The sequence below is a fragment of the Silene latifolia genome, chromosome 3 (genome assembly GCF_048544455.1).
Source record: "Silene latifolia isolate original U9 population chromosome 3, ASM4854445v1, whole genome shotgun sequence".
NCBI lineage: Eukaryota > Viridiplantae > Streptophyta > Magnoliopsida > Caryophyllales > Caryophyllaceae > Silene > Silene latifolia.
In genome coordinates this window covers 147,184,481-147,209,474 of record NC_133528.1, presented here as the reverse complement: position 1 = coordinate 147,209,474, position 24,994 = coordinate 147,184,481, and the positions used below count along the sequence as shown (strand labels likewise).

Below are 24,994 nucleotides of genomic sequence, written 5' to 3'. Positions count from 1 at the left end.
ATTAACTAAGTAATTTTATCTACTCCCCATTCGATCAGAAATCATCAAATGGATCGTATTAGGTCACCGATAGTAAAAAGTTGGTTTACAATTGACACAAGACACAAACATGTCAACCAAAAAGCCGGGTAGGAATAACAAAACAATACTAAATATATTTTTTTTTTGGAGGGAACAATACTAAACATATTATCCACAACACCTGCAACATAAAAAGCAACAACAAAGGAACCTACACACTAACCCCACGTCGTACGCGTACACAACCCGACTACCTCACGCCACGCGTGGGTTTGCAGGTCCACGGCTAACTCCGTGCCTGGCCTACCAAGTCCACAAGTTAACGACGTGAGTGTATTACTACGTTGAAATTTACAACTCTCCCGCCTATGCCACAAATTAGCAAGGTTCGTTGGGTGCTACCGCCTACCGTGCACTTTTAAGATTTTTTTTTTCATGAAACGAACATGCATGGTTCGATAGCAAGTTATCGACATGAGTGTATTAATTCATGCAAAATCATCTCTTTAACAAATTTAGTACGAAGTACAAAGTATCAAAAATTAAGAACAATAAGGATCCAATAGTCCAGAGTGATTAATATCCTTAAGAGTTCAAGTTTTTGCGTAGGTGAAACTAGAAGATGAAATGTATATCTAACACGAATATTGAAAATACGGAATATAAGTTTAGTTAAAAATCGCAAAGATTTTTTTCAATTATAATATCAAATTGGAACCATTTTTTTCCTTATGTGAATAATGGAGTCAGAATCCTATGATTTATTTGTAAATAACTTAATAAGAGACTATCTCTTATGAAAGCTATTATTTATTAGTAAATGTCAATATAATAAGAGTCTAGACTGTTAAAACATAAAAGTTAGCTACACCGTTGACATTTTTTGGGTTTAATAACCACATTTAGAAGTATTTGTTTGTAAATAGAAGTAGCTGTTGTTACTCAAAAACCTATATATGTGAAAGCCTACACCCGTCACGAATACGTGTTATTACCGTAACAACTAATTAACGAAAATATCCCGAAAAAACTTTAAATCATAATAAGGAAAATAATACAAAAGAATAAACTAGGTAAAAAATTAGGGTGTACACCAAAGAATAACCTACATTTTCCAGTCTAAAAAATTAACAAAATTATCTCGAAATTTTCAAATTTTCATTTTATTCTATATAAATACAGCCCAAGTCTTGTATATAACTAAGACAATTACTCTTCTCTCTTGCCAAAAAAAAAAGAAAAAAAACATTCTATTACTCATTAAAACTTCTAAATAATTGTCAAAAAAAAAAATAATTAAAAAAAAATCAAGTTAACCATGGCCACTCTTGCTAGGAAAAGTAGAGGAAGACAAAAGGTCGCCTTGAAACGCATGGAAAAGAAGAGCAATAGGTTGGTTACATTCTCTAAGCGTCGGGGTGGCGTGTTTAAGAAAGCGAGCGAGTTGTGCACCCTTTGCGGTGTGCAAGCTTTATGCATAGTTTTCTCCCCTGCGAAGAAGACCTTTGCTTTTGGCCATCCCTCGGTGGAGGCCATTATCAATCGATTCTTGCTTGAGGATAACAATTTGCCTCAAGATAATCGAGTCTCTACAAAACCTTTTCAAAATGAGACTCTCTTGAGATCCAATAAGGAGGTTTCACTCTTGAAGGATCAAATCGACGTTGAAAAGAAGCGTGGTGAAGAACTCCTTAAGGAGAGGAAATTATTGAGCGAAGAGGCTCAAAAATTCTTAGGTCCGGCTGAAATATTTACCTTATCAGAGCTTAAACAAATTCAAGCAACACTAATTGTCATAATCTAGTTCAGGCTCAACCAAATCTAAACCTTACCCCGAATCCCAGGCCATCAATATTACATGGCCAAAACTTGTTGGTAGGACAATATTATACCCCTAATCCCACCCTTGTCCACGGCCACACCCCTCCGACTTTCGGAGACCCATCTCTTATCACTCCCATGGCAATGATCCCGACTCCCATGATTAATCTCATGAATGCGGGATTCACTAATTCAAACATACAACCATCTTTTCAAGAGCCTACTAACCTTATCCCGGGCTCATTAGACGGCCAAAATAACATGCTAGCAGACATGGGATGGAACCCTATACGAGGACAGACATTCACAAGCTTGTTAACAGGCGAGGGAAGCTCAAATTCTCCAGCTCCTCCCATCAATCCTCAAGGCAGGTACACGGGAAGCGACCCTATACCAGGTGATTACCAGACATTCCAAAACTTGTTAATTTCGGCCCCTCCCTTAAATCCTCAAGGCGGGTACATGGGAAACAACCCTATACCAGGTGATTACCAGACTTTCAGAAACTTGTCAATAGGTGAGGGCAGCTCAAATCCTTCATTTCCTCCTTTCAATTCTCAAGACGGGTTTGGTTTTGATCCCGGATTTGATCCAGGGATGAACTAGTTTGTTGTACTTTTAAATTTTATTTTTTTTAGTAATTTGTAATTTTCATTTCTCCTATATAATCCTGTTTTAATTTCTAGTCTTAGTAAAACTATCTAATACTAAGTACTAAGCTACACGCCGTCTAGACCGATTTCATGAGATTTGATTTCAACCACAAATGCTAAAGTCTAACAGAGAGGGAACAAAAACAAGATTTACATACAATCATACTAAATGTTATTCTCTCTATCTCATCTAGTTCTTCAGATTTTTAAAAATTATATGAGGAACATTATTTCACTTAAACATAAAGAATCATGGTGACATAATGTATAAACTTAAATAAAATTTCGTAAATAAACATAATATACACATCAATAGACCAAAATCAGTCGGCCATCAGACAATAACCGAAAAAATTTCTCACCGTATGTTACTAAAACTTATACGACACCTTTGTATACATACAACGGTCCAATACCCTCATCATATGTTATATCCCTCAATACATAGTATTGTAGTACAACTCATAATTTAGCTATGTACATTTGAAAAATTCTTAGGTACAGCGAATGTAATGTAATGTGGTACACTTGACGAATTAGATGTCTCTCTCTTTTTTTTTTGGTATATGTAGATTCTTCATAGTTAATTACAAAAAACGCTCTCAAATCCAATATTCTCATGATTTGGTTCAGTGTATGATGAAATGGTATACCTGGTGTACATATAATAACACTGGACTTAAACAGCAAAACGAGCCCATGGAATTACAACTATTTACGAGAAATTCATAACGATAACTACACCTGCCAAATCGGGTCAACGGGCCCGGCTTCGGGTTGGGCCAATTCGGTTATAATCTTGCTCTGATAACCAATTTAGAGTAAAACGTCAAGGACTCAATTTTGGACAGAATTATACTCAAAAATGGGTTGTATTTGTGACTAAAATGAACACGAAAACAATGAAAGTAAACAAAGATATGAATTGAGCTAGATCACTAAGCAGGCTCAAGACTCGGAATCTCGTTCAAGATCACTAAGCATGAACTAAATTACTCCTCAAACACTAAATAATGAGGGGTTTTCCGCACTAAGCAAGAAGAAAAGAAGTAGAAAACTCAGTTAATTTTAACTCAACATAATCTGATTTTTACACAAGTTTAGAGCTCCTTATATAGAGACTCCAATCTAATCCTAGTCATACATCAAATATTACATCCAAGGGTCACAAAATGGCTGGAAGAGGACAATAAAAAAACGGCTGAAAAAGCCTTACAATTGCTTACACAAACTGAATTGGACAAGGACATAAAGCATAAAGCAAAACAAAGTAAACTATTGAGACAATCATCCTTGACTCCTTATTTAGTGATAGGTGAGACTTCTTGGGAGCTTCAAAGGGACCGACCATGAGTAGTATAAGAGCCATAGAGCAACAAAAAGGGTCCTTGGAGATGGTTTGAACAATTTAGAAAATTTGAAAACGACTTGTGAGCTACCCTTGTAAAATTGTGCATTGTGGACCTCGGTTTTGGTTTGCTCTTTACCTCTTGATATGTGTCCTTCTAAGACAAAAATCCCTAGACAAAAATGCTCTAAGACAAAAGTCCCTAGACAAAAAGGCTCCAAAACCGTGCAATTCCAAGGTAGTGTGTGCTTCCAATTCCATTGCACTTTCGGTCTCGGAGGCCGAATCCTAAGGTTGAAACCCTACTAACCTAGAAATGTGCACTTTCGTAAGTAGCCTAAGGCCCTGTTCTTTCTGGCTTATTTTCACCTACTTGATTCGATTCATTCGATTCGATTCAGATTACGATTCGATTCGATTCGATTCACTCCATTCGATTCGATTCGATTCGATTCGATTCTCATTCCATTCGATTCGATTCATTCTCTGGCTCCATTCGATTGATTCACTCCATTCATTTCATTCATTTCAGCCTTACTCATCTTAAATTTAAAAGTTATTATTAATTTTGTTATCAATAATACTATTTTTTTAATATTATTCTTTATTATTATTATTATTATTATATTTATTATATTTAATAATAGTGTTAATAATAATGTTATTAATAATTTATTTATTATTATTATTATTATGAATATTATTATTAAAATGAATAATATTGTTGTTGTTGTTGTTGTTAAAATGAATAATAATGTTAATAATGTTAATAAATATTATTTATTATTATTGTTGTTATTATTATTATTAGTAGTATTGTTGTTGTTGTTATAATTATTGGTATTATTATTATTAAAATTAATAACATTTACTATTAATATTATTGATGGGGAACGCCCAACCGACTTGACCCAAAGAGCCAATACGGGATCGATACAAGTCAACACGCTTGCCAACATGGTTACTGATTAAGCTTAATACTCTACGAATCACGAATTGTTAAAAGCGAATTATATCAACTGATTACACAAAAATACATATAACACATTTTCTATAAGCGAATCGCGAATCGATAAGGCGTATTCATAGCGAATATGGTAACTATGCTTGCCAGCCATCATTTGAGGTACACATAGAAATCTATAAATACCTCGTTATTCACCCATCAATGGTAAAATACTTCTCACCAACAACTTCCTCTCTCTGGAAGTAAGACTATTCGAGCTACTATGAGAGGGCACGGAAACCTTAGCTTCAAGCAAGGTCCCAACTATCCAACAAGATCTGTAAGGCATCAGAGAAGGACCTATTGCGAACCCTCTGAGGCCCTATTTGTTACGCGTGAAATATCCATCCAGAGAGAGCAAGCATAGGTTCGAGGTGTCATCGTCTGAGAGGAGCGCGTTGACCCGACCCGGATTCGAGCAACGCTTACTTGAGTGTTTTTATTCGAAACAATTATTTTTACTAATATCATTATTAATATTGACATTATTATTTATTATTGTTATTAGGAATATTATTAGTAAAAAATTACTATTTTTTCATTATTATAATTTATGATTATTCATATACTCCTCCCTCTATCCCGGTCAATTGTTGTCCTTTGGTTTTGGCACAAAGACCAAGGAAAGAGGAGTGGCCAATTATAAAATGACAAGCGGACCAAATTGAGTGTGAATGATCAAATTGTTCATCAAGTTCATTCTCAAAATAGAAAGGACAATAACTGAATGAGACACCCCAAAATGGAATAGGACAACAAATTACCGAGACAGAGGGAGTATAATATTATAATTTTTTCTTAAAAATATTAATTTTAGTATAAATAGTATTATACTATGATTATTATTATTATTATTATTATTATTATTATTATTATTATTATTATTATTATTATTATTATTATTATAGTTGATAATAACAATAATATTAAATATTATTATTATTATTATTAATTAATATGATTATTTCGATTCGATTTTCAATTCAATTGATTATTCGATTCGATTCGATTCAATTTCTCTATTCGATTCATTCAGATCCAGCTCACTCCATTCGATTCGATTCGATTCGATTCAGGCTCCATTCGATTCGATTCGGCTCGATTCGATTCGATTCGGCTCCATTCGATTCGATTCGATTCGATTCGGCTCTAAAAAGCCAGAAAGAACAGGGCCTAAGTCCATTAAGCCCTCAACATTTTCCGGGTCATCCAACTCCTTCTCTCGAAGGTCGAATTCAAATGCTAGTCTGGAAGTGCCCTCCCTTGATTCTCCCTTTCGGTCTCAACCTAGGTTAGCAAAAGGTCTAATTTTGGATACCCGATTCCCGACCTACCCAACTTTCGTTGATGGACAAGGGTCACAAACCAACATTACCCACAATTGACCAATTCATCATATCAATCCTCTAGCCTACCCTTATTAATCCTCCCCAACAACTATTTTTATAGGAATCAATCAAATAAACCACTCATGTTGGGGTTAATCATGTCTATTAAGTCAAAACAAATGGTCGCGGGTAAAGGTTGCACTTTGGCAAGTGACATGTTATGAAATTGATTACTGCAACTAATCATGCAATTAATAACTTGGATGACGAAAAGTGACTAATTAAACAATAATTAAAAAGAAATTCAACTCAAAGGTGGTAACTTTAACTACAAGTAAGAAGTGTAAACAATTCAAATTTAAGACAACAATAACTAAGGAAATTAAATTGACAAACAAAATAAGGAATTAAAAGAAGGAAAAGAAAATTTACCAACAAAAGATGAAGGAAATAAGAATACTTCATTAATTGCTTGAGAAAAATTGAAGAATAAGGTTGGATCCCATTCTCTCTACCAAATGCTTAAACCCTAAATTTTGATCTAAACAAAGTCTAATGTGAAGTGTGTACAAAAATTGGATGTTTGGGTATATATATATATATATATATATATATATATATATATATATATATATATATATATATATATATATATATATATATATATATATATATCATGCGTGTATTTTATATAAGTTTTTTACCTCATTTTTACACGCATTTCTGTACTAATTATGTGGCGTCAAGCTACAAATACCCCCAAATAGTCTACTTTGGTTTGTCTTGAGTAAATTGCAGGTATGGACCAGAAAGAAGATAAATCAAGCCTAAACTTGTCCCATTTGCATGCATTGGTGGAGAATATGGAATTGGAGTTCGGAATCTATCACTTAAAAGACGCGTGAACTGACTTCGGAAGGTGCCAAAGGAATTCTACGTGCTAATATAGCTCGATCGACCACTTTTCTAGTCGATCGAATGCATTATCTACTGAAGATTCACTCGATCGAGTTGTTTTGAAGCTCGATCCAGATAGCTGATATAAGAGGTCCTCGATCGAATGGTTTGTCTGTTCGATCGAGAGGAATTTCTAGCTTTGTCCTCGATCGAGTGGTTTCAATCTACTCGATCGAGAGGTTTTACCTTTGTACGCGTGTTTTTGCTTTAATTCGAGTTGGGCTTTGTAATTAGCTTTATTAGGTTAAGTAGTACGTGATACTACTTCTTCTTCATCATCTCGAAGACAAGGAGGTTGTCTTCCTCTCTACTCTCTTATACCCTACTCTAGAACTTTTGGCTTGGATCGAATTTTGTAATCGGTATTCCTTTCTTTTATCTTAATCTTAATCTTTGTTTCCTTTTAATTCTTTCTCTCTTGATTGCTCTTTGTTATCATTAATCTTCAATCGCTGGTGTAACTCAAAAATACGAAAATATGCCCAACAGTACTCCAGCCGGTGTAACCCAAGGCCGACCGGTGTAAAGTTACACCGGCTGGAGAAAGTTACACCGACAGAGCATGGGAGAAGCACCGGCTGGCCAAAGTTACATCATTCCTTATCACAATGCACCGGCTAGAGCAAGGACATACACAGACAAGAGCAAATGAGTTACACCGGCTAGGCTATAGTTACACCATTCTTGATCACAATGCAGTGGATGAGCTTGAGAGATACACAAGCTAGAGTTATCTTGTTCCTTAGCTTCCAAATGGTGATCGGTTTTGCATGGAAAAGCGTACAACACTACAAAAAGCTTAGCAAACTATCCGGTGAAGCTCATTTAGGCAAATTAATCATAAACTCGAGTAATTATCAATTAGATGCACCAAAATTAGGACTAAAGCAAGGATTTTCGACACAAATAAGAGGTGATAACGTAGTTATCTGTGGTCGTGTCGTGCAAGGGGTGGGGTGGCAGGGTGGTCGAGGGAGGGGGCGTGGTCAGAGTGTGTCACGGTGGTCAAGGGAGGGAGGGAAAGTGGTAAAGGAGGTCGGATTATGGTTGCACATGTAGGGAAGGTGGAGGGGCACTGAGTATGGGTAATCTGGGCGGATAGGGGTAGAGGCGGTGGGTGAGGGTGGCGCGGTGGTGGTTGGGTGGTAATAGAGGCGGGCGATGGTTAAAAAGTGGAGGAAGAGTTGTGAAAATTGAAAACAAAAAAAAGGATGTTGAGTGGGGGTAAAATGGTCAATTATGTCCATGATTGAGTAAATCATGTTCATGATTGCGCATAACCCTATCTCTTTTGTTTACCTTTCACTAAAATATAATTTATAAAGAATAGAAAAAGTGGTAAAAAAAGTGAATACGACGAAGGGAGTATCGCGTACTTTCTCAATTATGAGTGTAATTTTAGAGATAACCACAATGTTTATCATTAAGCTAAAGCACACATTATTGAACTAAGAACACACAACCACATTCGAACCATAGGCAGACAAGGCGGTCGCGGCAGATCGAGTTGTTATAGAACGCACCGGAATCTACTGATCGGAAATGGAATTCACCCCGTGGTCCAACGTTTTTTAAGAATTCGGTTTACGGACCAGGACGGGTTTTTCCAGTTTGGACCGGAGAAGACGAAATTATTATTATTTGATTTTTTTTCTTAGAATTATATTTTAATCCGGTCTAAAGGACCGGATTCTTTGCACTGGATTTTGAAAATTTGGGCATATAATTACAAATTTTGGTCTTATGACCGGATTTTTTTTCGGTCCAGACTATTTCCGGAATTTTTGTAGTTCGGCCTGGTCCCGATCCGGAATTTTTGTTGATTCTGATCCGTTCCAAACCGGATTAGGTCCGGTCGATCCGATTTTAAACCGGTACACAACCTATGACCCTATCTAAGGTATTGCCGGTTATTAGGTTGCTAATAGTGGCCAAAATAAGTGACGTACTTTTTCACATACGGATTTTACTCTTTTATATAGGCTTTTTACAGTTTTGCCCTTGTCATTTTATTCATCCCCTCACCCAATTATTTTTTTTTCTCCCTCCCCTCATCTCCCTTCACCACCACCACCACCTAACCACCACCAACCCTTCGCAGCCGACAAAGTGACAACTCACTCGCACCCACTCCATCCTCCAGCCGTCCCGACTCCTAAACGCCACCCACTCAAACTGTCGCACACCTAATCACACCGCCCAATCCCGCTGTCCCATAACAAGAAAGACAAATCCGACGAATCCGTCAGATGCAATGGGGAGTTTATTGACAAAGGAAATGATTTTTCAAATTATGAGAAAGTTTGGCAACGCAGGCATAGACCAAAGTCAGATTCCATTGTGCAAATGATTCTGCACACAAAACAAATTAATTTTATTTTATTAATTTCACTTATTGATAAATCTAATAATTTCCCTAATTGTTCAAGTTTGTAGAGTAATTAGATTCGATTTTAGAGAAAAAGATAGTATAAATTTGAGTTGATTTGATTCTGTTTTAGATAAAAGGGTATGACAGAATATTTATGAAAAAGTATATGTGAAAAAATAAAGTCCGTATATGAAAAAAGTGATTCCGAAAAAAGATGCGCATTATGTAATTACTCCGTGCAAAATTACGACCCTCCCACTTGATACAAAGTATTTTTCTTTTAAAAGATATCAAAGAAGCTTTGACCAACCTTTACAACGATAAAATCACGTGTCACATGTATATTACTATGTACAAAATTACGACTCTCCTGCCTATGCCGCAAATTAATTACAAGGTTCAACGGCTGCTACCGCCTACCGCATACCTTTTAAGATTTTTTTTCCGTTTCACGAACGCTTGTTCGATAACAAGTTAACGACATGAGAGCATATTAATTCATGCAAAATCATCACTTTTAACAAAATTACTACTCCCTCCTATTTTCTAAAATCATCCACATTTCTTAAGACGGCAAATTCACAAAAAATTTCTACTTTCCTTATTTGTCTAATATTTGTGGTTAACGCCACATTCTCTCACATACTTTCATTTACATCCACACATCACCATACCACTAAATTCTACCCCAAAACAAATGTGGAAGAACTTAGTGAATAGGAGAGAGTACTAAGCACAAAATATACCGAAGATATCTTAGTCTAGTGGTTAGGACTAAGGTATTGTGGACAATAGATCCCAGGTCCGTTCGAATCCTCCCTCCCCTTTATTGTAATGCGACTATGTGCGTGCTTCGTGAGACAAAAAAAAAGTACAAAATATCACATTTAAGGGCAATAAAGATCCAATGATGTCGACAGTGATTCCTTAAGAGTTCATGTACATGTTCAATTAATTGATTTATAGTTTGGGTTGGTGAAATTAGAAAATGAAATGGATTTACTTGTATATCTGAGAACAAATATCAGAAATTCGGAATATATAAAATAGTCATCAATTTTGTTAGAAATCGCAATTCCGATGGACAATCCTTTAGAATCCTGCCGCTGTGATTTTTTCCAATTATAACACCAAATCGGAACAAATTTTTTCTAAATACGAATATTGCACATAGAAAACGACGACAATTTGTGTTGTTATCCTAACAACGGAATAACGGATTAACGAAAATATAACGGAAAAACTTTGATCATAATAAGGAAAATAATACAAATTTACAAACTAGGTAAAAAATTAGGGGTAGACAAAAAAACAGCCTACATTTTCTATCGACTAAAATTTTCAAATTTTCATTTTTTCCAGAATAAATACAGCCCAAGTCTGGTGTAAAATCAAGACAACTACTCTTCTCTTTCTTTCTCTCTTTAAAAAAAAAACTCAAATCACTCATTAAAACTTCTTGTTAACCATGGCCAATCCTGGTAGACAAACTAGAGGGCGACAAAGGGTTGCTCTAGAACGCATGGAAAAGGACAGCAATAGGTTGGTTACGTACTCTAAGCGTAGCCAAGGAATACTAAAAAAGGCAAGCGAGTTATGCACCCTTTGCGGTGTACAAGCTCTCTGTATAATTTTCTCACCCGCTAATAAGCCCATGGCTTTTGGCCATCCCTCAGTGGAGGCCATAATCAACCGCTTTTTGCATGGGGACAACAATTTGCCTCATGATAATCGAGTCTCCACTGAACCTCTCTTGAGATCCCTTAAGGAAGTGTCACTCTTAAAAGACCAAATAGACGTTGAAAAAAAGCGTACTGAAGAAATCCTTAAGGAGAGGAAGGTAATGAGCGAAGAAGCACAGCAATTTTTATCCCCGCCTGAAACGTTCTCTTACTCTGAACTTAAACAAATTCAAGCGACACTTCAAGTGTTGAAAAATAATGTACTCACGCATGCTCATAATCTAGAGGCTCAGTCAAATATGAGCCTCAACCCGACTCAAATCCCAGGTCCTTCGACATTAGATGGCCAAAACTCTCCACAACAAAATCCGTTCTTGAACCCATCTAACATGTTGGCAGGTCAAAATTATAACCTTAATCCTACCCTTGTTGAAAGTCAAACCACTCCGACTTTCGGAGACCAAACACAAATGACAATGGTGCCACCTCCCTTGGTGAGAGACCCTAATGACAACATTTTGATGGGGATGATCCCAACCCCCATGGGTACCTTGAATGACCCCACATTGGCAATGAGATCAAATTTCATGAATACGGGATTCACTAATCCAAATATACCGCAAACTTTTCAAGGACCTATTAACCTTAACCCGGGCTCATTTGACGGGCAAAATAGTATGTTAGCTGACATGGGTTGGAACCCCATGCCAAGGCAGACTTTCACGAACTTGCTAATGGGCGAGGGCAGCTCAAATTCTCCAGCTTTTCCCTTCAATCCTCAAGGCAGGTATATGGGAGGCAACCCTATACCCGGTGATTATGAGACGTTCCAAAACTTGTTAATGGTAGACAGAACCTTGAATTTTTCAGCTCCTCCCTCCAATCCGCAAGGTGGGTATATGGGAAGCAACCCCATACCCGGTGATTACCAAACTTTCAGAAACCTGATGGGTGAGGGTAGCTCGAATCCTTCCAATCCTCCTTTCAACACTCAAGGCGGGTTTGGTTTTGGTCCCGGATTTGATCCTGGGATGAACTAGTTTGTCCATCTTACCAATGTCTTCATTAGTGTTTCTTTCTTCTTTTCTTTTTCTTTTTTTAAAAATTTCTTTAGGGTTGTGTCCTGACTAGTAACCCGAGAAGGCGACACGATCGAGTAGTTTAGTTTACTTTTCATGTCTGTCTGTTTTTTCTTTATTTTTTTCGTATACCCCTACCCAAGATTATCACTTTGATGTACTTTTAAAAAAAAAAAAATTATAATGTGCAATTTTCATTTTTCCTAGTCTTAGTAAAACTATCTACTAAACTTCACGCCGTACAGAGGATTTAATGAGATTTGATTTCAACCACAAATGGTAAAGAGTAAAGACTAATAAAGAGAACAAAAACAAGGTATATGAAATGAAATGAAATGATAATGAGAACGATGTAATGCATCCACAGAAATCAGTAAGGAATTTTTATGTATGAATGAACCGATGTAATGCATCCACAGAAAACATGTCGAGAAACCCTAGATCGGTTTCCGAAAGTAACCCAAAACTGCAAAAAAAAGCATGTCTGCCTAATAAATAAACCGTAAACGCCATATATGCACCCCCAAAAATGGATAACTAGAGCTTCAATAGGAAAGAGTGACACCAGTGCATGACGAAATATGTGAGGGTACGTCACTAACCCATCTACATCAGATTAGTCTTACATAAGATGATTGAAAACTTAAGGAAACAAAATAGAGAGTTATTCATGTGTCGCGATTTTCAAATGACAAACTAAATGTGAAAGTGTGATTGGCAAGTAGCATATACAACAGATGGTAAAAATCACAAAACTAATACTCGGTAGCATATGCAGACTTGAAGATTCTCTCATTATTCTACGAAAAAATAAATTATATAAAAAAGAAAAAAAAAAAAAAAAAAAAACAAGATTAAGTTCACATCCACGCACGTTCGTATCATACAATACCTAAAGAGAAAAAAATAAACTAGGTTGGTTCGCTCTCAAACTTGACTTGAAAAGGCCTTTGATCGTCTTGAATGGGACTTTATCCTCTCCTGCCTCTCTCAGGCTCAGATTGATAGAGACACGATCTCCCTTATCATGAGCTGTATCTCCTCCCCCTCCACCCAAGTCTCCTTCAATGGATCGCTTCTGCCTAGTTTCTCCCCCTCTAGAGGCATTAGACAAGGTGACCCTCTTTCTCCTTACCTCTTTATTATTTGTATGGAGGCCCTTTCAACCCTCATCCATCAGTCCTGCTCTGATCTTGACTGGTCCCCGTTTCCCCTTGGCAAGGGGGGTGCTTCTTTCTCTCATCTTCTTTTTGCGGATGACATTCTGCTGTTTGGGCGTGCTTCTGAGAACAACCTTTGCGCCCTCCAAGACACTCTCCTGAGTTTCTCTTCCTCCTCGGGACAGAAAATTAACTGTTCTAAAAGCAAACTCATTTTTTCTAAACACACTTCTGTGGAGAATATCAACATGTTTGAGACTTCCCTCGGAATCAAGATTACCTCCAACCTCGGTAACTACCTTGGTTTTCCCCTTAAAGGAACCAAATCCAAGAAGGCTGATCTTCGGTTCATCTTAGATAATATCCATTTCAAGTTGGCAAATTGGAAAACCCGCTTCCTTTCCAAGGCGGGCAGACTTTGCCTTATTAAATCTACTTTAAATGTTATCCCCTCTCATATCATGCAATGTATCCGCCTCCCCGCCCTCACCCTCACTGAAATTGATAAGTGTGTTCGCACCTTCCTCTGGTCGGGCACTTCCTCTCGTAAGCTTCACCTCTCTAATTGGGATCTGGTTACCAAACCTTTGATTCTGGGCGGTCTTGGGATTAAAGCGTCCCGCCCCCTTAATGATGCTTACTCCGCCAAGCTGACCTGGAAAATTCTTTATGAAAAAACTTCCCTCGCCTCTAGAGCCTTGTGTAGTAAATACAACTTCCCCCGCCTGACCTCTTTCAGGACCGGGTCCCACATTTGGAAAAACGTGGGCATTGGTGCTCCTATTCTCCAAAGCCATCTCATGTGGTCCATTGGAGATGGGACTTCTATCTCTCTCTGGACCGATAGGTGGTCTCCTCTTGGTCCTCTAAGGGGTGTCATCCATGGCCCCCTTAATGAAAGTCCTAGTGATGCCAATCTTTGCTCCATTATCTCCAATGGGTCGTGGAGCTTTGAGAGCCTCGATTTTGTCCTTCCCTGTGATATCATTAATTCCATTTTAGCCATCCCCCTCCCCTCCCCCGGTCGATTGGACATCTTAACTACCTCTCTCGCCCCCAAAAATAAATTTTCTATTGATTCCACGTACTCCTCCCTCTGCAGCCAAACCCCTTGCCCGCCCTGTCACCCCTGATCTGGGATGGCTCTAGGACCTCCCAACTCTCCCAAAAATCAAGTTCTTCCTCTGGCTTACTTGGTGGGATAAACTACCTCAAAACCTTAACCTCTTTAAACATGGTATTATCCTCTCCCATTCCTGCTCCATCTGCTCTAGCCCTTCTCTTGAGGTATCTACTCTCTATCTCCTTCGCGATTGTAGTTTTGCCTCGTCTGTTTGGGCTCAGTTTGATGTCTTACCCTCCTTCTTCTCCCTTGACCTCCAACCTTGGATTCATTCGAACTGTACTTCTTCTAACCCCTCCTGGCCCACAAACTTTTCTTTCCTTCTTTGGCGTCTTTGGACCATAAGATGTGATTTCTTGTTCTCGACCCCCTCGCCCACCCCTTGCCACGTTTTCTGTGGATCCGCTTTCGCCCTTTCTGCTGCCTGGACCGTGGCCAACTCTGGCCCGCCTGTCCCTGTTTGTGCCCCTCCTTCCGCCTTTTGCTACCCGTGTAGTTGGGCTCTCCCTCCGCATAGTTAGCTTAAGGTCAACGTGGATGCGGCCTTCTCCCCTTCCTCTTCCTTAGCTAGTATTGGGTGTGTTGTTAGGAATGATTTTGGGTCTTGGGTTAAGGGTTGGTCGTCTCGTTTGTTTGGCCCTAACCCTTTTGTTTGTGAGATCCTTGCCATTCGGGAGGGACTCCGGTTTTGCGCTCAATCTTTGGATAAGTGTATTATTGCCTCTGATTGTCTTATTGCAGTCACTAACATCTTGAGTAGTACCCCTCCGTGTGGTCCTTTTACTAACATTTTCCTTGAGTGTAGGGATCTTTTGGAAGGCTCTCCCCATTTGAAGCTAATGTTTGAGAAGAGGTCGGCTAATGAAGTTGCGGATTCTCTTGCCAAGTTTTCTTTAAATGATACCACTTCTTGTAATGGTTGTTTTATTTGGGACCTAGCCCCTTCTTTTGTTAGCAATTTGTGTACTAAAGATTTTGTTTCGGCCATTGAGCCGCTTCCCCCCGACCCGCCCCCTTGATGTATCTTTCTTGAACTGGACGTCTTTTTAATTAATGTTCTTTCGATCCAAAAAAAAAAAAAAAAAAAAAAAAGAGAAAACAACGAACCCTCAGCACAAATTATGGTATTACATTAAGTACTAATTCTAGGTTTCGGTTTTGATCTTCATCACCGCTGCCTAATTTTGAACATTGTGCCATTAAGAGAAAGCGACCGATATCATATCAAAATATGGTCACAACTCACAGTAATGCCTAGTACAAATCTTTGATAGCAAACACTACATATGATCATTCTCAATCTTCCATTGCCGCGGAAACGGAAAGATCACTAAACATGTTCTTTTAACAACAAAAGAAAAATATAATCTCCTTTCTATTTCAAAACTTTCAGTCGTTAGTCGTTAGTAGCTTATCAGTAACACACACTTGAAAAGTAATCATTCCTAGAGTCTCCCTTTCAGTAACACACGCTTGTTCGTAGCATGGAAGGCGTTCTCTGATGATGACAATCATTAATCATTAATACTATTGAAGCAAATGCAAAAAAAAAAAAAAGATAGGCTTCCACTTATCATTATCCAATAAATAGTTAAATCATCTATAAATATTGTCGGTTATTAGGTTGGTAATAGTAGCCAAAATAAAAGTTGCAAAAATATTTCTTACAATTTTAGGATCTCATGCCTTCAAAATAAATTTATTATAATGGAAAATAAGTCATTACTAAATACTAATCTACCACAAAAAAAAAACGCGCATTACATATTTATTACTCCGTGCAAAATTACGACCCTCGCTCTTTCCTGAATACAAAGTATTTTTCTTCTAAAAAAATCGAAAAAGTCTCAACCAGCCTGTACAACGATAAAATCGTGTGTTAGTGTATTACATGTACATTAGCGACAATTCACAACCTAAACCCTTTAAAGGAAAATGCCAGTATTGTCGCTCTACTGGTCACGTCATTAGCGATTGTCCCGACTTCAAAAGAGACTATCCTAATGTCGTATTCCCACCACTCCCTAGTCGTCAGAATAGACCCTATGCCCACACCGCCATTGTTGCCACCAACCCCACCTCCTCCTATCTAATCGATAGTGGTGCTTCACACCACATTACTAATGATCTTAGCACACTACCAATGCACACCCCATATTAAGGACCCGACGATCTTATCATTGGTGATGGTTTGTCTCTCCCTATTACCCATATTGGTTCTTATTCTATCTCTACTTCTACTCATACACTCGTCTTTAATAATGTTCTTGTTGTTCCTACCATTTGTCGTAATTTACTTTCCGTCTCTCAATTTTGTAGAGACAACCGTGCTACTGCTTTATTCTCACAAACCTCTTTTTGTTTTAAGGAAACTACAACGGGGGACAACCGTCTTCTCGAGCAATTCCATGATGGCTCGTATGAGTGGCATCCACCCTCACCTCGGCCATCGGCACACACGGCCAAACTATCCAGCAACTTGTGGCACAAACGACTAGGACACCCTTCTTCCGCAACTTTAAAATTGTTAAACGCTAGTTTCAATTTTCGCATCTCTGATTTTCAATATTGCAATGCTTGTTTAGTTAATAAAAGCCACAAGCTTCCCTTTTCTATTTTAACATTGAAATCCCACGCCCCACTTGATCTCATATTTTCTGATGTTTGGACCGCCCCCGTCTTATCTTCTGACTCGTATAAGTATTACGTGATTTTTGTGGATCATCATTATCACTATTTCTGACTCTACCCATTTAAAAAGAAATCTGATACGGAAGTCGCGTTCAATCGTTTTAAAGCCATCATTAAGAAATTCTTCCAAAAACCAATAAAACAATTTTATTCAGACAATGGGGGGAGTACAAAAAATTGACCCAGACACTCCTAAATGACGGTGTTACCCACCTTACTTCGCCACCTCATACACCCGAGCACAATGGATTTGCTGAGCGAAGGCATCGTCACATTGTCGAAACCGGACTTGCTCTTCTCACTCAAGCTCAAATGCCCAACACTTTTTGGCCATATGCTTTTTCAACAGCCACATATCTTATCAACTGACTTCCGTCGTCTACCATTGACAATCAATCACCTTACAAAATCATGTTCAATACCCATCCAAATTATCACAAATTACGACCGTTTGGGTGTCTTTGCTATCCTTGGCTTCACCCATATACCCAACACAAACTTGAACCCAAATCCCAACCGTGTGTCTTTGTTGGTTATTCCACCATCCAAAGTGCCTACCTCTGTTTCGAACCAACCACGAACAAATTGTACACATCGCGTTATGTTCGCTTCATAGAAACCGGATTTTCATACCTCACCCTCACGCGTACCTCCATCTCCAAACTACCCTCTCCGTACCAATGGTGTGATCTCACAATTCCCATCCTTATTCCCACCTCCCTGCCTCCACCATTGCCACCCAACCTGAACCCACCCCTACTCCGGCTACATCTCAACCCGTATCACGCACTACTCCCTCCTCACCATTGATACTGGGGGTAAAGTCGTCACACCCTTATCAAAAATAAATTTATAAAGCTCGATACCTAACTAGTAAAGTTTGGTAAGTCGAGGTCGATCACAAGGATGGTGGGGTTAGGCTACAAGTCTATTGTTTAGTTTTAATTTAGTCGGATGCAAAACATGTGAATGATTAATACGCTAACAAACTAGGCTAAAACAATAGGTAAACACACACACACACAAAGACGGAAACAAGAGAGGAAAAAGTTAGGGTCTTCGGGTTTGTCTAGGTAAGGAGAGGGAGATGCAAAAGTTACGAGAATTGGGTCACGGTTTCAGTCAAGGAATCGAAGCTAGTTTCCTAGTCACTTTAAGCTCACCATAAAACTTTCATATTATGTCAAACTCATTACATACATGCTATCAAACACTCTTATTCACTCTCATGTAAAGAAATGTTAAGCAAAATTCAAAGAAAGGTATGAACTTTCATTCACCCATTTCATCGAACACCTTCAATGCAAGTACGTAAAGACTCGATTTTTAACCCATATTCAAATGTAAACAACTCATTATCATCCCTGATGTTTACCCAAACCCTCCCTTTAACCCTAGACTAATTCTATTGAAACATAGTTAACACAAGCAATACAGCTACACCAATACTAACCATGCCAAACATGGTTAGCAACAAGATTAAACAAACAATATAAGATGAAATTAAAAACATGTAAACAATTGAAATAGAGTGAAATTAAGATAAGAAATATACCAATTTAAATTAAAGGAGCAAACTTCGATTGAAAAATGGAGGATGAATGTCTTCTTGTCTTCCAAAATTACAACCCAAAACTAATTGTAAACTAATAAAAGGAGAGAAATTTGGATACTAAGAACAAACGAAAGATTACAACTTTAATTAGGAAGAAATTGAGAGGAAAAATGAGATGGATTTTCTATATCTACCAACTACTCCTACTGTTTTGCTATTCTATTGCTGAAGGCTGCGTCTAAACTATCAGAGTTCTAAAAGTTGCTGACCCATTTGTTTTTATAGTAGGTGCAGCCAAATAATTGAAACGACATCCCCATTGTAACAAAACGCAGGTTTCAAATAAAATGAAAATAAAGGGCACGGACGTCTTTTACTTACTTCTGTCTTATTCTCTACTTTTCCTCAAAACTCAGCCAATTAATAACCTGGGTTCTTCAAACAAAAATCACAATGAAACCGTGATTGAATTATGCGCATCATTGGAGATGATTACGGGCTACTGTCACGTTCGGCCTCGGGTTGTGGTCATCCATGGTGGTGGTCCTTGTTTATCTCGAATTGTTGGTTGAGCAGATGGGCATGCGACGGTGCTCGAAGGCGGTTGATGGTGATTTGGTGCAGGTGGCGGGAGTATTGATGTCGGGATGAGCTGGTTAATGGTGTTGGTGGGGGTTGAATGAATGTATAATGGTGAGTTGGTGGTGATGAAGTTGATTGGTAAATGTGGGGTTGTGTTGGTGATGCAGGTGATGAGGACAGAGGATTTCTGGGTTGAGGTGGAGTTGAGTTTGTGGTGGTTCTCGGTGGCTGGAGTGGTGTCGCGGAATTTGGTTGGTGATTGATGAATGAAGACGATGGCAATGGTGGTGCAGGTCTGGAAGCGAGACGAGATGTGAAGGTGATGGTGATGGTGGTCTGATTTTGAGTTGAATTGATGGAGGAAATTACGGTGGTTGCGGAGTGGTTCGTTGGTGTTGTTGCTGCTGGGTATGGTGAATCAGCAATGGTGATGTCAAAAATGGTGATGAAGCTTGATGGTGGTGTGCAGGGTAGTGAATTGATGATGAGAAATGGTGTGGGTTTAGGAGACGGGTCAAAGGTTGACTTTGATTTTGTCAACTTTCCTTCATTTACTTCACTTGTTGATTGTTTAAAACCGTCTTGCTCATTAGCCTCTCTATTTTCCGTCTTTATCGACTCAATCTCAAATTTCAGCTTTGTTATTCCGTCTCACCTACAAATTTATAAACAACAAAACAATAGTTTTATTAATATTATACAAAACCGACTAATTATCAAATATGACTAAGACGGCTAATTATTATAAATTAGTAGTTAAATGAGCTTATTAGACAATTAAGCACGCAAAATCGAGTCGGAATAAGGTATAAATGCGAGGTAAAATGCGACCAAAATGCTACTCATCAACCATCAACTCCGCAAAGCCCACCCTCAACCACCACCACTCCTGTCTCCACCACTCCTCACAGCTCACCTTCACCTCCACCACCACCCCTTCCTCCACCCACCAGTCGTGCAGTCACCCGACTATGCAATAACATAGTCAAACCCAATCCAATGTATGCCCAAACAGCCACCTTATCTTCATCTCATCCCACCCCAACCACCACCAAACACGTCCTTGTTGACCCTCGTTGGAGAGGGGCCATGACCGATGAGCACGAAGCTCTTATACGAAACCAAACTTGGACTCTTGTGCCTCGTAACCAAGCCCCAAATATTGTTCGATGCAAATGGGTTTATCGAGTGAAATACAATCTCGATGGCAGTATAAAGCAACATAAAGCGAGACTTGTTGCCAAAGGTTTTCATCAACGACCCGGCATCGACTACTCGGAAACTTTTAGCCCCGTTATCAAACTCACAACCATTCGTCTCATCTTAACCATTGTTGTCACTCAACATTGGCATCTCCACCAACTCGATATTAATAACGCCTTTCTTCAAGCGCGTCTCACTGACTCCGTTTTTATGACCCAACCACCAGGATTCATTGACCTCGAAAAACCCGACCATGTTTGCAAATTACACAAAGCGATCCATGGCGTCAAAAAAGTCCCGAGAGCCTGGTATACCGAGCTTAAAAACTACCTCATCCACTACGGTTTTCAAAATTCCATTTTGGATCCCTCTCTCTTTATTCTTATAACACCGCAACACCGCTTATATGTTCTTGTCTATGTCGATAATATAATCGTCACAGGTCCGAACACAACCCGCATAACGACCTTCATCTCTCAACTCTCTCACAAGTTCTCTCTCAAAGACCTTGGCCCGCTATCCTATTTTCTTGGTATTGAAGTGACACCCACCACCAATGGCTTACACTTAAATCAAACTAAGTACCTATCCGACCTCCTTCACAAACACAACTTTCAAGATTGTAAACCCGCAACGACTCCAATACTTTCTTATTCTCCACTTATTGCCGAACCCACCCACCCATCTGAAGATGAAACAACCTATCGAGCTATAATTGGCAGTCTTCAATACCTCTCCTTGATAAGACCTGACATCGCCTTTCCCGTCAACATGCTAGCTCAGTTTCTTACTCACCCAACCTCCACCCACTGGACTGTCCTAAAACGCCTACTTCGATACTTACAAGGGGCCATTCACCTCGGTATACACCTCTCTAACTCGTCCCCTCTTCGTCTCCATGCATTTTGTGATGCATATTTAAGAGGCGACCCCTCTGACTATGTCTCAACTACTGGTTACATTGTTTACTTGGGATATAACCCCATTTCGTGGTCTTCAAAGAAGCAGCGAGCCTTGTCTCGTTCATCCACAGAAGCTGAGTTCCGTGCTATAACCGACACAACCTCTGAAATTTTATGGCTCAAGTCTCTTCTTCACGAGGAGTCACTCATGTTCCGGCACCGAGTATATACTGTGATAATCTAAGCGCAGCACACTACTCGGCTCACCCCGTTCTTCACTCTTGCATGAAGCTAGCATCTCGCCTTTGCCTTCCATTTTGTCAAAGAGCAAGTTCGGCTTAGCACTATTCACATACAACACATAAATGGCAATGACCAGCTTGCTGACACCCTCACCAAACCACTTCACAAGTCTCGCTTCTTTGAGTGAGGGAGCGTAATAGGAATAATTATAATAGTTGGGGCTCAACCATCACCTTAAGGTTTTGGTTGAGTTGGTTCATCTATCATGGTATCAGAGCCAATGTGATCAAAAGGTCACAGGTTCGAATCCTGGCAACCTCAAAACTCCTCAAAAACTCTCAGTGGAATTCCAGCACACGGTACGGGAGAGCCGGTGCACAACTAACCACTCTTCAAGCCCAATGGGCATTTGAGTGAGGGAGCGTAATAGGAATAATTATATATAATAGTTGGGCCTCAATCATCACCTTAGGGTTTTGGTTGAGTTGGTTCATCTATCAGTTCCGACTCCTAAACACCACCCACTCTAGCCGTTGCATACCTAATCACACCGCCCAATCCAGCCGTCCCATATACACAGCAAAGACATAAACGAATGTGAAATTTCATATATACATAACAAGAAAGACGAATCCAACGAATCCGTCAGATGCTGTGCGGAGTTTATTGACAATGGAAATGATTTTTCAAACAATGAGAAAGTTTGGCAATGCAGGTATAGACCAAAGTCTGATTCCATTGTGCAAATGATTGTGCACATAAAACAAATAAATTTTATTAATTTCATTAATTATTGATAAACACAATAATTTCACTAATTAGAGATTTATTGTTCAAGTTTGTAGAGTAATTAGATTTGATTTGAAAGAAAAGGTAATATAAATTTGAGTTAATTTGATTAGGTTTAGATAAAAGGGTATGCCATGGAATATTTATGAAAAAGTATATGTGAAAGAGTAAAGTCCGTATATGAAAAAATAATTCCGAAAAAAGATGCGCATTACGTAATTACTCCGTGCATAATTACGACCCTCCCACTTCCTTAATACAAAGTATTTTTCTTTTAAAAGATATCAAAGAGGCCTTAACCAGCCTTTACAACGGTAAAATCACATGTTAGTGTGTTACATGTATATTGCTATGTACAAAATTACGACTCTCCTGCCTATGTGCCGGATCATAGTGTGCATACTTGCCCAACTTTAGGGTAAGAATGCAAGCAACAAGGGTCTCGAACTAGTGAGGGACCGCCCACTAGCACGTTTGTCGGGACTCGGGTGTGTGTCGGGAATCTTAGTCACGATTATTAAAGTTCGGCACACGAATGCAGTAAAAGTAAGCAATACGATTATTGTAAGCAAGAGACAAGCAATATCAAGTTTAAAGATGAGAAGCGGTTTTTATTGACTAGCACATCTCATAGAGGCAAATTTGATATTTTGGTCCTCGTAGGAGGATATATTGAAAGTGCAGAATAGCGATATGAAATCTAAGCGCCTAAAAACATAACTTAAACTAAGAATCTAGCTCCAAGATTCGACATGCAGGAAGTAATCTTGAAGTACTACTTGACTATGAAAACGAAAATGAAAATACATAAGCGGAAATATAAAATCTAAGGGTTCGAAATAAAAGTAACGCGCGCGCAATTTTCAGGGATTTTACGGCTAAATGTACGGCTCCTTGCACTATGTCACTAATTAGTTACAAGGTTCAACGGCAGCTAATTGCTACCGCCTACCGTTCGCTTTTAAGATTTTTTTTTTTTCTGTTTCACGAACGCTGTTCGATAAGAAGCTAACGACATTAGAGCATATTAATTCATGCAAAATCATTACTTTTAACAAAATTACTACTAAGTACAAAGTATCACATTTAAGAGCAATAAAGATCCAATGATGTACAGAGTGATTAATGTCCTTAAGAGATCATGTACATGTTCATTTAATTTAATTTATAGTTTAAAATCATAATCGTGCTCTCTTACCTCTCATGTATTTTGGGTTGGTTAAATTAGATAATGAAATGAGTTTACTTGTATATCTGGAAACAAATATCAGAAATTTAGAATATATACAATAAAATAATTAATTTAGCTAAAAATCGTAATTCCAATATACAATCCATTAGAATCGTGCCGTTGTGATTTTTTCCAATTATAATACCAAATCGGAAAGATTTTTTCTAAAGTGAATATTGCACGTAGAAAATTCTATGGATTTATTTTTAACTTACTTGTAGACCGTCTCTCAAGATATATATATTTCCTTAAATGTCAATAGTATAAGAATCTAGACGGTTAAAACATAAAAGTTAGATGTACCATTGACTGTTGGCACTCTTTTTTGGATTAATAAGTGCATTTAGAAGTTTTTTGTTTTGAAATAGGAGCGGCCGTTAGTGTTACTCAAAAACATGCATGAAATCGGAAGATATAATAACCGTATGCATACTTTTCATGAATATGACAATTTGTGTTGTTATCCTAACAACGGAATAACGGATTAACGAAATATAACGAAAAACATTGATCATAAAGGAAAATAATACAAATTTACAAACTAAGTAAAAAATTAGGGGTAGACAAAAAAAAAACAGCCTACATTTTCCGGAAACTAAAATTTTTAAAGTACTCATTTTTTTCCTGAATAAATACAGCCCAAGGCTTGTGTAAAATCAAGACAACTACTCTTCCCTCTCTTTCTCTCTTAAAAAATAAATAAAAAAATAACAAATTCAATCACTCATTAAAACTTGTATTCTTAACCATGGCCAATCTTGGTAGACAAACTAGAGGGCAACAAAGGGTTGCCCTGGAACGCATGGAAAAGGAGAGCAATAGGTTGGTTACGTACTCCAAGCGTAGCCAGGGAATACTAAAAAAGGCAAGCGAGTTATGCACCCTTTGCGGTGTACAAGCTCTATGAATAATTTTCTCCCCTGCTAATAAGCCCATGGCTTTTGGCCATCCCTCATTGGAGGCCATTATCAACCGCTTCTTGCATGAGGACAACAATTTGCCTCAAGATAATCGAGTCTCCACTGAACCTCTTCAAAATGAATAGAAAATCGATTATCTTGAGGCAAATTGTTATCCCTCAGTGGAGGCCAAAAGCGAAGACTTTGTTTGCGGGGGATAAAACTATGCATAGAGCTTGTACACCGCAAAGTGTGCATATATAGCTCGCTAGCTTTTTTAAATACACCTCCTCGGTGCTTAGAGAACGTAACCAGCTTATTGCTCTTCTTTTGCATGCGTTGCATGGTGA

The 24,994-nt window shown here is 38.4% G+C and overlaps 1 protein-coding gene across 1 annotated transcript; it reads left to right on the top strand.

The window, feature by feature from the left end:
- The first annotated feature begins 1,339 nt into the window (after positions 1–1,339).
- Positions 1,340–1,825, top strand: LOC141649910 (agamous-like MADS-box protein AGL62). Its single transcript, XM_074458578.1, has one exon. It carries the CDS (start codon positions 1,340–1,342, stop codon positions 1,823–1,825), a length of 486 nt encoding a protein of 161 aa, XP_074314679.1.
- Positions 1,826–24,994: the final 23,169 nt, after the last annotated feature.